This window comes from Oncorhynchus kisutch, linkage group LG17, assembly GCF_002021735.2.
Source record: "Oncorhynchus kisutch isolate 150728-3 linkage group LG17, Okis_V2, whole genome shotgun sequence".
In the NCBI taxonomy this organism is placed as follows: Eukaryota; Metazoa; Chordata; class Actinopteri; order Salmoniformes; family Salmonidae; genus Oncorhynchus; species Oncorhynchus kisutch.
In genome coordinates this window covers 5,181,163-5,196,162 of record NC_034190.2, presented here as the reverse complement: position 1 = coordinate 5,196,162, position 15,000 = coordinate 5,181,163, and the positions used below count along the sequence as shown (strand labels likewise).

Here is a 15,000-nt window from a genome sequence, read left to right as displayed (position 1 = left end):
TGTCTCTCTCGGTTTAGGATCCTGTTCTCCACTCCTCTAGCCGTGGTCAGTTACTTCCTCATCTGGTATGTTCCTGTGTTTGAGGATGGGAGGGTCATCTGGTACCTGGTCTTCTACTGCCTCTTCCAGACCCTTCAGACGGTGAGTTAAAGGAATCCTACACGTCCACATGTATAATGAAACACGAACCCGGTACAATCCAATCATTTCAATCTCTCTCTCTCCTCTCTCTCTCTCTCTCTCTCTCTCTCTCTCTCTCTCTCTCTCTCTCTCTCTCTCTCTCTCTCTCTCCAGTGTTTCCATGTGCCCTACTCGGCTCTCACCATGTTCATCAGTGAAGATCAGAAGGAGAGGGACTCTGCCACTGCTTACAGTAAGTCTTACGCCTGGACTCTTACCTACACCACCCGTCGTCACTACCCTGCACTACCCTACACTACCCTACACTACCCTGAACTACCCTACACTACCCTGAACTACCCTGAACCACCCTACACTACCCTACACTACCATGCACTACCCTACACTACTCTACACTACCCTACACTACCCGCCGTCACTACCCTACACTACCTTACCCTGCACTACCCTACACTACCCTGCACTACCCTGAACTACCCTGCACTACCCTGAACTACCCTACACTACCCTGAACTACCCTGCACTACCCTGAACTACCTTACACTACCCTGAACTACCCTGAACTACCCTACACTAACCTACATTACCCGTCAACACTACCCTACACTACCCTACACTACCCTGCACTACCCTACACTACCCGGCGTCACTACCCTACACTACCCTGAACTACCCTGAACTACCCTACACTACCCTACACTACCCTGAACTACCCTACACTACTCTGAACTACCCTGAACTACCCTACACTACCCTGAACTACCCTACACTACCCTGAACTACCCTGAACTACCCTACACTACCCTGAACTACCCTGCACTACCCTGAACTACCCTACACTAACCTACATTACCCGTCGTCACTACCCTACACTACCCTACACTACCCTGCACTACCCTACACTACCCGGCGTCACTACCCTAACCTACCCTACACTACCCTACACTAACCTACATTACCCTACACTAACCTACACTACCCTACACTACCCTACACTACCCCACACCACCCGACGTCACTATCCTACACTACCCTACACTACCCTACACTAACCTACATTACCCTACACTAACCTACACTACCCTACACTACCCAACACTACCCTGCACTACCCTACACTACCCTACACTACCCGGCGTCACTACCCTAACCTACCCTACACTACCCTACACTAACCTACATTACCCTACACTAACCTACACTACCCTACACTACCCTACACTACCCCACACCACCCGACGTCACTATCCTACCCTGAACTACCCTGAACTACCCTACACTACCCTGAACTACCCTACACTACCCTGAACTACCCTGAACTACCCTACACTACCCTGAACTACCCTGCACTACCCTGAACTACCCTACACTACCCTGAACTACCCTACACTAACCTACATTACCCGTTGTCACTACCCCCTACTACCCTACACTACCCTGCACTACCCTACACTACCCGGCGTCACTACCCTAACCTACCCTACACTACCCTACACTAACCTACATTACCCTACACTAACCTACACTACCCAACACTACCCTACACTACCCTACACTACCCTACACTACCCTGCACTACCCTACACTACCCTACACTACCCTGCACTACCTTACACTACCCGGCGTCACTACCCTACACTACCCTACACTACCCCACACCACCCGACGTCACTATCCTACACTACCCTACACTACCCGACGTCACTACCCTACACTACCCTGAAACTACCCTGCACTACCCTGAACTACCTTACACTACCCTGAACTACCCTGAACTACCCTACACTAACCTACACTACCCGGCGTCACCACCCTACCCTACCCTACCCTACACTACCCTCTACTACCCTACACTACCCTACACTACCCTGAACTACCCTGAACTACCCTACACTACCCTACACTACCCTGAACTACCCTGAACTACCCTACACTACCCTGAACTACCCTACACTACCCTGAACTACCCTGAACTACCCTACACTACCCTACACTACCCTGAACTACCCTACACTACCCTGCACTACCCTGAACTACCCTGAACTACCCTACACTAACCTACATTACCCGTCGTCACTACCCTACACTACCCTACACTACCCTGCACTACCCTACACTACCCGGCGTCACTACCCTAACCTACCCTCCACTACCCTACACTAATCTACATTACCCTACACTAACCTACACTACCCTACCCTACACTACCCTACACTACCCCACACCACCCGACGTCACTATCCTACACTACCCTACACTACCCTACACTAACCTACATTACCCTACACTAACCTACACTACCCTACACTACCCAACACTACCCTGCACTACCCTACACTACCCTACACTACCCGGCGTCACTACCCTAACCTACCCTACACTACCCTACACTAACCTACATTACCCTACAATAACCTACACTACCCTACACTACCCTACACTACCCCACACCACCCGACGTCACTATCCTACCCTGAACTACCCTGAACTACCCTACACTACCCTGAACTACCCTTAACTACCCTACACTACCCTGCACTACCCTGAACTACCCTACACTAACCTACATTACCCGTCGTCACTACCCTACACTACCCAACACTACCCTGCACTACCCTACACTACCCGGCGTCACTACCCTAACCTACCATACACTACCCTACACTAACCTACATTACCCTACACTAACCTACACTACCCTACACTACCCCTACACTACCCCACACCACCCGACGTCACTATCCTACACTACCCTACACTACCCTACACTAACCTACATTACCCTACACTAACCTACACTACCCTACACTACCCAACACTACCCTGCACTACCCCTACACTACCCTACACTACCCTGCACTACCCTACACTACCCTACACTACCCTGCACTACCTTACACTACCCGGCGTCACTACCCTACACTACCCCACACCACCCGACGTCACTATCCTACACTACCCTACACTACCCGACGTCACTACCCTACCCTACCCCACACCACCCTACCCTACCCTACACTAACTACATTACCCTACACTACCCTACCCTACACTACCCTACACTACCCTACCCCCTACACTAACCTACATTACCCTACACTACCCTAACCTACACTACCCTACCCTACACTACCCTACACTACCCTACCCTACACTAACCTACATAACCTACACTACCCTACCCTACACTAACCTACACTACCCTACACTACCCTACCCTACACTACCCTCGCCTACACTACCCTCGCCTACACTACCCTACACTACCCTACACTAACCTACCCTACACTAACCTACACTACCCTACACTACCCTACCCTACCCTACCCCTACACTAACCTACACTACCCTATCCTACTCTACAACTACCCTACCCTACACTACCCTATCCTACCCTACACTACCGTACCCTACACTAACCTACACTACCCTACACTACCCTACACTACCCTACCCTACACTAACCTACACTACCCTACACTACCCTACCCTACACTAACCTACACTACCCTACACTACCCTACCCTACACTAACCTACACTACCCTACACTACCCTACCCTACACTAACCTACACTACCCTATCCTACCCTACACTACCCTACCCTACACTACCCTCGCCTACACTACCCTCGCCTACACTACCCTACACTACCCTACACTAACCTACCCTACACTAACCTACACTACCCTACACTACCCTACCCCTACCCTACCCTACACTAACCTACACTAACCTACACTACCCTACACTACCCTACACTACCCTACACTACCCTACCCTACACTAACCTACACTACCCTACACTACCCTACCCTACACTAACCTACACTACCCTATCCTACCCTACACTACCCTACCCTACACTACCCTCGCCTACACTACCCTCGCCTACACTACCCTACACTACCCTACACTAACCTACCCTACACTAACCTACACTACCCTACACTACCCTACCCTACCCTACCCTACACTAACCTACACTAACCTACACTACCCTACACTACCCTACACTACCCTACCCTACACTACCCTACACTACCCCACACCACCCGACGTCACTATCCTACACTACCCTACACTACCCGACGTCACTACCCTACCCTACCCCACACCACCCTACCCTACCCTACACTACCTACCTTACCCTACACTACCCTACCCTACACTACCCTACACTACCCTACCCTACACTAACCTACATTACCCTACACTACCCCTAACCTACACTACCCTACCCTACACTACCCTACACTACCCCTACCCTACACTAACCTACATTAACCTACACTACCCTACCCTACACTAACCTACACTACCCTACACTACCCTACCCTACACTACCCTCGCCTACACTACCCTCGCCTACACTACCCTACACTACCCTACACTAACCTACCCTACACTAACCTACACTACCCTACACTACCCTACCCTACCCTACCCTACACTAACCTACACTAACCTACACTACCCTACACTACCCTACACTACCCTACCCTACACTAACCTACACTACCCTACACTACCCTACCCTACACTACCCTACACTACCCTACACTACCCTACACTACCCAACGTCACTACCCTACACTACCCAACGTCACTACCCTGCACTACCCAACGTCACTACCCTGCACTACACAACGTCACTACTACGTATTAGTGATGGGTGCCGATATGGGAAAAATCGATATCCGTTGCATAATTGTTTTTATTTTTTAGTTGATACGAAATCGTATTTTTTTTAATAAATAACATTGCAGCCTAGACAACTGCTTGTTGATTGTCCATTGGGCCAAGGGGTGAATGGTCTTGGGGTCCTAACCTACCTAACCAGTTTGAACACAATGAGAAGTGTTGACCTATCAGCAGGCAATTAAGTATAACTACAGGAACGTGTCATATACACTCAGTGGACAGTTTATTAGGTACACCACCCCGTTCACCAAAAATGCTTCGCTCCTACAGACAGTGAGTCACGTGGTTGTGGCTTGTTATATAAAGCAGGCAGACAGGCATCAAGGCATTCAGTTACTGTTCATTTGTACGAGAATGGCAAGAGTCGTATAAGCTCACAGAAGGACCGCAAACAGACAAATAACGGCGCAGGACGGCATCTCGGAACCCACAAACCCGCCGATCCTCGTCACGGAGGGGCTATTTGCAGCAGACGACCACACCGGGGTTACGCGGGCACGCTACTCCAGTGGGCACGCCATCACCAACACTGTACAATTGAGGAGTGGGAAAACATTGCCTGGTCAAACGAATCCTGGTTCCTGTTCATGCTGATGTCAGAGTCAGGGTTTGGAGTAAGCAGCAGGAGTCCATGGCCCCATCCTACCTGGTGTCAATGGTACAGGCTGGCGGTGTAATGGTGTGGAGAATGTTTTCCTGGCACACGTTAGGTCCCTTGATACCAATTGAGCAACGTTTGAACGCCACACCTTGTACAACCCATGCCCTGAAGAATTCAGGCTGTTCTGGAGGCAAAGGGTCGGGGGGGGGGGGGGGGGGGGAGAGAGTCTGACCAAGTTCTAGGTGGGTGTACCTAATAAACCGGCCACTGAGTGTATAGTGTAGGTTAACCTCGAGGATAAACCGATATGTCTTACTTAAATCAATTTTCAACAATATCGATTTCACATTAAGTTATTGATAATGGTGCCTACTACAAATTGTAGTTTAGATATTAGGACACAATGGAGATGTTTTTATTTAACCTTTTATTTAACTATAACTACAAATTATGTTTAACCTTTTATTTAACTAGGCGTTACAAATTATGATTTACAATGACGGCCTCCCCCGGCCAAACCCGGACGACGCTGGGCCAAATGTGTGCCGCCCAATCACAGTCAGATGTGATGCAGCCACAGTCACCTCAATCTATAATATATAAATAATTATATATACATAATAATCATTGTATATTAATATAAGTCATTTTAGCAGACGGTTTTATCCAAAGCTAATTAGTTTTACTTCTGGGTGGTACCGGGGATTTGAATCCACTATCCTGGGGTTAGAAACACCGTGCTCTATCAACTGAGCTACAGAGGACCAACAAGAGGATCATTGGTTGGTTTGTCTCATCTGTATGCTTCTCTCGTCCAATCAGGAATGACGGTAGAGGTTCTGGGTACTGTGATTGGCACAGCCGTCCAGGGTCAGATTGTGGGCATGGCCAACGCCCCCTGTATCCCAACGCCCGGTGATAATGTCACGGCCGACGGGTTAAACTCCTCCCTGCTGCTGGAACAGGAAGTCAACGCCACGATCACCACTGTCATCACCCTGGACCAAACGGTACACACACACACACACACACACACACACACACACACACATGGAATGCACCACAATGTGCTTTACAGGGGAAAAAAACGAATGAAATGCAATGAAAATAAGATTAAATATTCACTACTCAACAAACAGTTAAATATGTCCACAGTTTCAGCCCCCGTCAGGTTCTCTGGTAGGCTATTCCAGAGGCTGGGGGCATAGTAACTAAAGGCTGTCTCTCCAGGCCTCTTGGTCCCTAGGCTTTGAGGTAGTTTAAATTCATTCTAAAACAGGCAGCCAGTACAGAGACCTTAAAACCAGTGTAATGTGTCCTCTCCATCTGGTCTTGGTCAGTACCCTGCAGCATTCTGTATGTTTTACAGTACAGAGACCTTAAAACCTGTGTAATGTGTTCTCTCTGTCTGGTCTTGGTCAGTACCCTGCAGCATTCTGTATGTTTTACAGTACAGAGACCTTAAAACTGGTGTAATGTGCTCTCTGTCTGGTCTTGGTCAGTACCCTGCAGCATTCTGTATGTTTTACAGTACAGAGACCTTAAAACCAGTGTAATGTGCTCTCTGTCTGGTCTTGGTCAGTACCCTGCAGCATTCTGTATGTTTTGTAGTTGATCAATGTCTTTCTTGATTAGACCAGACAGGAGAGCATCACAGTAGTCAAGCCTGCTTGTAATATAAGCATGGACGAGTCTCTGTATCAGCCTGAGAGAGAAACGAGTCTCTCTGTATCAGCCTGAGAGAGAAACGAGTCTCTCTGTATCAGCCTGAGAGAGAAACGAGTCTCTCTGTATCAGCCTGAGAGAGAAACGAGTCTCTCTGTATCAGCCTGAGAGAGAAACGAGTCTCTCTGTATCAGCCTGAGAGAGAAACGAGTCTCTCTGTATCAGCCTGAGAGAGAAACGAGTCTCTCTGTATCAGCCTGAGAGAGAAACGAGTCTCTCTGTATCAGCCTGAGAGAGAAACGAGTCTCTCTGTATCAGCCTGAGAGAGAAACGAGTCTCTCTGTATCAGCCTGAGAGAGAAACGAGTCTCTCTGTATCAGCCTGAGAGAGAAACGAGTCTCTCTGTATCAGCCTGAGAGAGAAACGAGTCTCTCTGTATCAGCCTGAGAGAGAAACGAGTCTCTCTGTATCAGCCTGAGAGTGTAATAACCATCAGGAATACCAGATAAAGTAGCTTTAACACTTTCTACTACATGTGACTAATATGTTGCTGTTCTCTGTGTTTACTGTCCTGTAGTCTACTGACCTCCTATTGGCTGTTCTCTCTGTTTACTGTCCTATAGTCTACTGACCTCCTATTGGCTGTTCTCTGTGTTACTGTCCTATAGTCTACTGACTTCCTATTGGCTGGTATCTCTGTTTACTGTCCTGTAGTCTACTGACCTCCTATTGGCTGTTCTCTCTGTTTACTGTCCTATAGTCTACTGACCTCCTATTGGCTGTTCTCTCTGTTTACTGTCCTATAGTCTACTGACCTCCTATTGGCTGTTCTCTCTGTTTACTGTCCTGTAGTCTACTGACCTCCTATTGGCTGTTCTCTCTGTTTACTGTCCTATAGTCTACTGACCTCCTATTGGCTGTTCTCTCTGTTTACTGTCCTATAGTCTACTGACCTCCTATTGGCTGTTCTCTGTGTTTACTGTCCTATAGTCTACTGACCTGCTGTCCCTCCCTCCTATTGGCTGTTCGCTCTGTTTACTGTCCTATAGTCTACTGACCTCCTATTGGCTGTTCTCTGTGTTTACTGTCCTATAGTCTACTGACCTGCTGTCCCTCCCTCCTATTGGCTGTTCTCTCTGTTTACTGTCCTATAGTCTACTGACCTCCTATTGGCTGTTCTCTGTGTTTACTGTCCTATAGTCTACTGACCTGCTGTCCCTCCCTCCTATTGGCTGTTCGCTCTGTTTACTGTGCTGTAGTCTACTGACCTCCTATTGGCTGTTCTCTGTGTTTACTGTTCTGTAGTCTACTGACCTCCTATTGGCTGTTCTCTGTGTATACTGTCCTATAGTCTACTGACCTGCTGTCCCTCCCTCCTATTGGCTGTTCTCTCTGTTTACTGTCCTATAGTCTACTGACCTCCTATTGGCTGTTCTCTCTGTTTACTGTCCTATAGTCTACTGACCTCCTATTGGCTGTTCTCTCTGTTTACTGTCCTATAGTCTACTGACCTCCTCTTCTCTGTTCTCTCTGTTTACTGTCCTGTAGTCTACTGACCTCCTATTGGCTGTTCTCTTTGTTTACTGTCCTATAGTCTACTGACCTCCTATTGGCTGTTCTCTGTGTTTACTGTCCTATAGTCTACTGACCTCCTATTGGCTGTTCTCTGTGTTTACTGTCCTATAGTCTACTGACCTCCTATTGGCTGTTCTCTCTGTTTACTGTCCTATAGTCTACTGACCTCCTATTGGCTGTTCTCTGTGTATACTGTCCTATAGTCTACTGACCTGCTGTCCCTCCCTCCTATTGGCTGTTCTCTGTGTATACTGTCCTATAGTCTACTAACCAGCTGTCTCTCTACTCCAGGAAATGTTTGCCACAAAGCTAGTCTTTTGCATATATATATATTTTTTTACTACCATGGTTACTACAGTCCTCTAAGGTGCTGTCCCTCTACTCTCACAGAAAACGGCCTACAATATAGCCTCCGGTGTCATCTGTTCCATCTACGTGCTCTGTGCCGTCGTGCTGTTCTTCGGAGTCAAGGAGAAGAAAGGTAACGCAGGGTGACCATTTGATCTTATCCAGCCCTCAAATCAACAAACCCCACTTTAAAAAAAAAATATTTAATGTGTTAACTTTGGGTCATTAACGTTCCATGTTCCTATTATATAATGATGAGCTCGTGGGAATTCCCCAACATTCTTCTAAACAACCCCCACTCCCTTATGTAGATGCTATTGAGATCGACAGTGTGGTGTGATGACGCGGTACACAGTTTCTGTCTCATGTGACTATGACCAGATGGGCTGTGACCAGGGTGGCTTGATGCTCTAACAGATGGGCTGTGACCAGGGTGGCTTGATGCTCTAACAGATGGGCTGTGACCAGGGTGGCTTGATGCTCTAACAGATGGGCTGTGACCAGGGTGGCCTGATGCTCTAATAGATGGGCTGTGACCAGGGTGGCCTGATGCTCTAACAGATGGGCTGTGACCAGGGTGGCCTGATGCTCTAATAGATGGGCTGTGACCAGGGTGGCTTGATGCTCTAACACCCTACCAGATGGGCTGTGACCAGGGTGGCTTGATGCTCTAACAGATGGGCTGTGACCAGGGTGGCTTGATGCTCTAACAGATGGGCTGTGACCAGGGTGGCCTGATGCTCTAATAGATGGGCTGTGACCAGGGTGGCTTGATGCTCTAACAGATGGGCTGTGACCAGGGTGGCCTGATGCTCTAATAGATGGGCTGTGACCAGGGTGGCCTGATGCTCTAACAGATGGGCTGTGACCAGGGTGGCCTGATGCTCTAACAGATGGGCTGTGACCAGGGTGGCCTGATGCTCTAACAGATGGGCTGTGACCAGGGTGGCCTGATGCTCTAATAGATGGGCTGTGACCAGGGTGGCTTGATGCTCTAACACCCTACCAGATGGGCTGTGACCAGGGTGGCTTGATGCTCTAACAGATGGGCTGTGACCAGGGTGGCTTGATGCTCTAACAGATGGGCTGTGACCAGGGTGGCCTGATGCTCTAATAGATGGGCTGTGACCAGGGTGGCCTGATGCTCTAACAGATGGGCTGTGACCAGGGTGGCCTGATGCTCTAACAGATGGGCTGTGACCAGGGTGGCCTGATGCTCTAACAGATGGGCTGTGACCAGGGTGGCCTGATGCTCTAATAGATGGGCTGTGACCAGGGTGGCTTGATGCTCTAACACCCTAACAGATGGGCTGTGACCAGGGTGGCTTGATGCTCTAACAGATGGGCTGTGACCAGGGTGGCCTGATGCTCTAACACCCTAACAGATGGGCTGTGACCAGGGTGGCTTGATGCTCTAACACCCTAACAGATGGGCTGTGACCAGGGTGGCTTGATGCTCTAACAGATGGGCTGTGACCAGGGTGGCTTGATGCTCTAACAGATGGGCTGTGACCAGGGTGGCCTGATGCTCTAATAGATGGGCTGTGACCAGGGTGGCCTGATGCTCTAACAGATGGGCTGTGACCAGGGTGGCCTGATGCTCTAATAGATGGGCTGTGACCAGGGTGGCTTGATGCTCTAACACCCTACCAGATGGGCTGTGACCAGGGTGGCTTGATGCTCTAACAGATGGGCTGTGACCAGGGTGGCTTGATGCTCTAACAGATGGGCTGTGACCAGGGTGGCCTGATGCTCTAATAGATGGGCTGTGACCAGGGTGGCTTGATGCTCTAACAGATGGGCTGTGACCAGGGTGGCCTGATGCTCTAATAGATGGGCTGTGACCAGGGTGGCCTGATGCTCTAACAGATGGGCTGTGACCAGGGTGGCCTGATGCTCTAACAGATGGGCTGTGACCAGGGTGGCCTGATGCTCTAACAGATGGGCTGTGACCAGGGTGGCCTGATGCTCTAATAGATGGGCTGTGACCAGGGTGGCTTGATGCTCTAACACCCTACCAGATGGGCTGTGACCAGGGTGGCTTGATGCTCTAACAGATGGGCTGTGACCAGGGTGGCTTGATGCTCTAACAGATGGGCTGTGACCAGGGTGGCCTGATGCTCTAATAGATGGGCTGTGACCAGGGTGGCCTGATGCTCTAACAGATGGGCTGTGACCAGGGTGGCCTGATGCTCTAACAGATGGGCTGTGACCAGGGTGGCCTGATGCTCTAACAGATGGGCTGTGACCAGGGTGGCCTGATGCTCTAATAGATGGGCTGTGACCAGGGTGGCTTGATGCTCTAACACCCTAACAGATGGGCTGTGACCAGGGTGGCTTGATGCTCTAACAGATGGGCTGTGACCAGGGTGGCCTGATGCTCTAACACCCTAACAGATGGGCTGTGACCAGGGTGGCTTGATGCTCTAACACCCTAACAGATGGGCTGTGACCAGGGTGGCTTGATGCTCTAACACCCTAACAGATGGGCTGTGACCAGGGTGGCTTGATGCTCTAACAGATGGGCTGTGACCAGGGTGGCCTGATGCTCTAATAGATGGGCTGTGACCAGGGTGGCCTGATGCTCTAACAGATGGGCTGTGACCAGGGTGGCCTGATGCTCTAATAGATGGGCTGTGACCAGGGTGGCTTGATGCTCTAATAGATGGGCTGTGACCAGGGTGGCTTGATGCTCTAACAGATGGGCTGTGACCAGGGTGGCTTGATGCTCTAACAGATGGGCTGTGACCAGGGTGGCCTGATGCTCTAACAGATGGGCTGTGACCAGGGTGGCCTGATGCTCTAATACCCTAACAGATGGGCTGTGACCAGGGTGGCTTGATGCCCTAACAGATGGGCTGTGACCAGGGTGGCTTGATGCTCTAATAGATGGGCTGTGACCAGGGTGGCTTGATGCTCTAACAGATGGGCTGTGACCAGGGTGGCCTGATGCTCTAACACCCTAACAGATGGGCTGTGACCAGGGTGGCTTGATGCTCTAACAGATGGGCTGTGACCAGGGTGGCCTGATGCTCTAACAGATGGGCTGTGACCAGGGTGGCCTGATGCTCTAATAGATGGGCTGTGACCAGGGTGGCCTGATGCTCTAATAGATGGGCTGTGACCAGGGTGGCCTGATGCTCTAACAGATGGGCTGTGACCAGGGTGGCCTGATGCTCTAATAGATGGGCTGTGACCAGGGTGGCTTGATGCTCTAACAGATGGGCTGTGACCAGGGTGGCCTGATGCTCTAACACCCTAACAGATGGGCTGTGACCAGGGTGGCTTGATGCTCTAACACCCTAACAGATGGGCTGTGACCAGGGTGGCTTGATGCTCTAACAGATGGGCTGTGACCAGGGTGGCCTGATGCTCTAACAGATGGGCTGTGACCAGGGTGGCCTGATGCTCTAACAGATGGGCTGTGACCAGGGTGGCCTGATGCTCTAATAGATGGGCTGTGACCAGGGTGGCTTGATGCTCTAACACCCTAACAGATGGGCTGTGACCAGGGTGGCTTGATGCTCTAACAGATGGGCTGTGACCAGGGTGGCCTGATGCTCTAACAGATGGGCTGTGACCAGGGTGGCCTGATGCTCTAATAGATGGGCTGTGACCAGGGTGGCCTGATGCTCTAATAGATGGGCTGTGACCAGGGTGGCCTGATGCTCTAACAGATGGGCTGTGACCAGGGTGGCCTGATGCTCTAATAGATGGGCTGTGACCAGGGTGGCTTGATGCTCTAACAGATGGGCTGTGACCAGGGTGGCCTGATGCTCTAACAGATGGGCTGTGACCAGGGTGGCCTGATGCTCTAATAGATGGGCTGTGACCAGGGTGGCCTGATGCTCTAATAGATGGGCTGTGACCAGGGTGGCTTGATGCTCTAATAGATGGGCTGTGACCAGGGTGGCCTGATGCTCTAATAGATGGGCTGTGACCAGGGTGGCCTGATGCTCTAATAGATGGGCTGTGACCAGGGTGGCTTGATGCTCTAATAGATGGGCTGTGACCAGGGTGGCCTGATGCTCTAACAGATGGGCTGTGACCAGGGTGGCTTGATGCTCTAACAGATGGGCTGTGACCAGGGTGGCCTGATGCTCTAACAGATGGGCTGTGACCAGGGTGGCCTGATGCTCTAATAGATGGGCTGTGACCAGGGTGGCTTGATGCTCTAACAGATGGGCTGTGACCAGGGTGGCCTGATGCTCTAATAGATGGGCTGTGACCAGGGTGGCTTGATGCTCTAACAGATGGGCTGTGACCAGGGTGGCTTGATGCTCTAATAGATGAGCTCGTAGGAAACAAACTTACCAACTGCTGATTTGACCTCTGTTATGAGAAGTTCTGAAAGAACTGAGTCTGTTGTATAATAGTTATTTTGTGGTGTGTGTGTGTGTGTGTGCGTGTTTGTGTGTGTGTGCGTGTGTGTGTGTTTGTGTGTGTGTGTGTGTGTGTGTGTCATTCATCCTCCTAGATCTGATTCTCCTAATATTCGTTAAAATGATTTTAGAAATGTATATTATCATCATCGTCATTAAATTCAACTCTCACCTTTTTCTCATGAGATGGAATCCGTATCCTGAAGTTTAAACACAATAGACATATATAGGTTTTGTTTTCTTACAACTTAATCTCCCTCCAGAGTCGTCTCGCCCCCGGTCAGAGCGCATGTCGTTCTGGCAGGGTATCAGGCTGGTGATGGGCCATGGACCTTACGTCAAGCTGGTGATGGGCTTCCTCTTCACTTCACTGGCTTTCATGGTGACTATATACAGTATATCACTCTCTTTCTCTCTTATTTATTTATCTAGATTGCAAGGCTGATTTACACTTGTCAGCAACAAGTGAATGAATGAAGTAGCTCCACTAATTTGAAGTGGTGTCCACATACTGTACATTTAATTTTATTTGACCTTTATTTAACCAGGCAAGTCAACGATGTCTCGGAACAGTGGGTTAACTGCCTGTTCAGGGGGCAGAACAACAGATTTGTACCTTGTCAGCTCGGGGGTTTGAACTTGCAACCTTCCGGTTACTAGTCCAACACTCTAACCACTAGGCTACCCTGTGTCTACCCTGCCATCCCAGGGTAGCCTAGTGTGTTTGTCACACACACACACCCCACAATAACTTGTACGCCCACTCACCAAAGACTACACATCATCATTAGTATCCACTTCCTGGTAGAAAGAGGAAGTGTGTCTTGTATTTATAAATATCATCTGGCCTTTAAATAATATCGTAGTTTGTGACCATAAATGTCTTCTACTCGTAAAGTTAGCCCAACCATAAAGCTAACATTCAATATACTCCAATGCTTGGAAAGGCTGTCTGCCACCATTCAGCTCTGTGTGTGTGTTTATTTATATGGTCTCTGGGGTACGCTGTTCCTCGTGTTAAAGAGTCTCCAGCCAGCGAGCCTGTACGCTCGGTCTGAGGTGTGTGTGTGTGTGAAGGGTCTAACTGAGCGTGTCTCTCTCTCTCAGCTACTGGAAGGGAACTTTGCTCTGTTCTGCTGCTACACTCTGGGCTTAAGGAACGACTTCCAGAACATTCTACTGGTCATCATGGTGAGGAGACGCACACACACACACACACACACACACACACACACACACACACACACACACACACACACACACACACACACACACACACACACACACACACAAACTGCCTATTGATTCAAAGTGTGAATGGCCTTGTTCTTTACAGATGATACAGACAGATTGAGAATATTTTCCTACGTCACTTACTGAACTTTTGTTGAGAGAGAGAGAGAGAGAGAGAGAGAGAGAGAGAGAGAGAGAGAGAGAGAGAGAGAGAGAGAGAGAGAGAGAGAGAGAGAGAGAGAGAGAGAGAGAGAGAGAGAGAGAGAGAGAGAGAGAGAGAGAGAGAGAGAGAGAGAGAGAGAGAGAGAGAGGAGAGAGAGAGAGAGAGAGAGAGAGAGAGAGAGAGAGAGA

The 15,000-nt window shown here is 49.7% G+C and overlaps 1 protein-coding gene across 1 annotated transcript in view; it reads left to right on the top strand.

Moving 5' to 3' along the window:
* Positions 1-15,000, top strand: part of mfsd2ab (MFSD2 lysolipid transporter A, lysophospholipid b) — a 60,845-nt gene that overhangs the window by 25,792 nt on the left and 20,053 nt on the right. The window contains exons 4-9 of the mRNA XM_031795021.1: positions 18-141; positions 295-373; positions 6,269-6,456; positions 9,077-9,167; positions 13,680-13,798; positions 14,524-14,607. Of these exons, the coding sequence (XP_031650881.1) occupies positions 18-141; positions 295-373; positions 6,269-6,456; positions 9,077-9,167; positions 13,680-13,798; positions 14,524-14,607 (685 nt within the window). The remainder of the gene's footprint in view (positions 1-17; positions 142-294; positions 374-6,268; positions 6,457-9,076; positions 9,168-13,679; positions 13,799-14,523; positions 14,608-15,000) is intronic.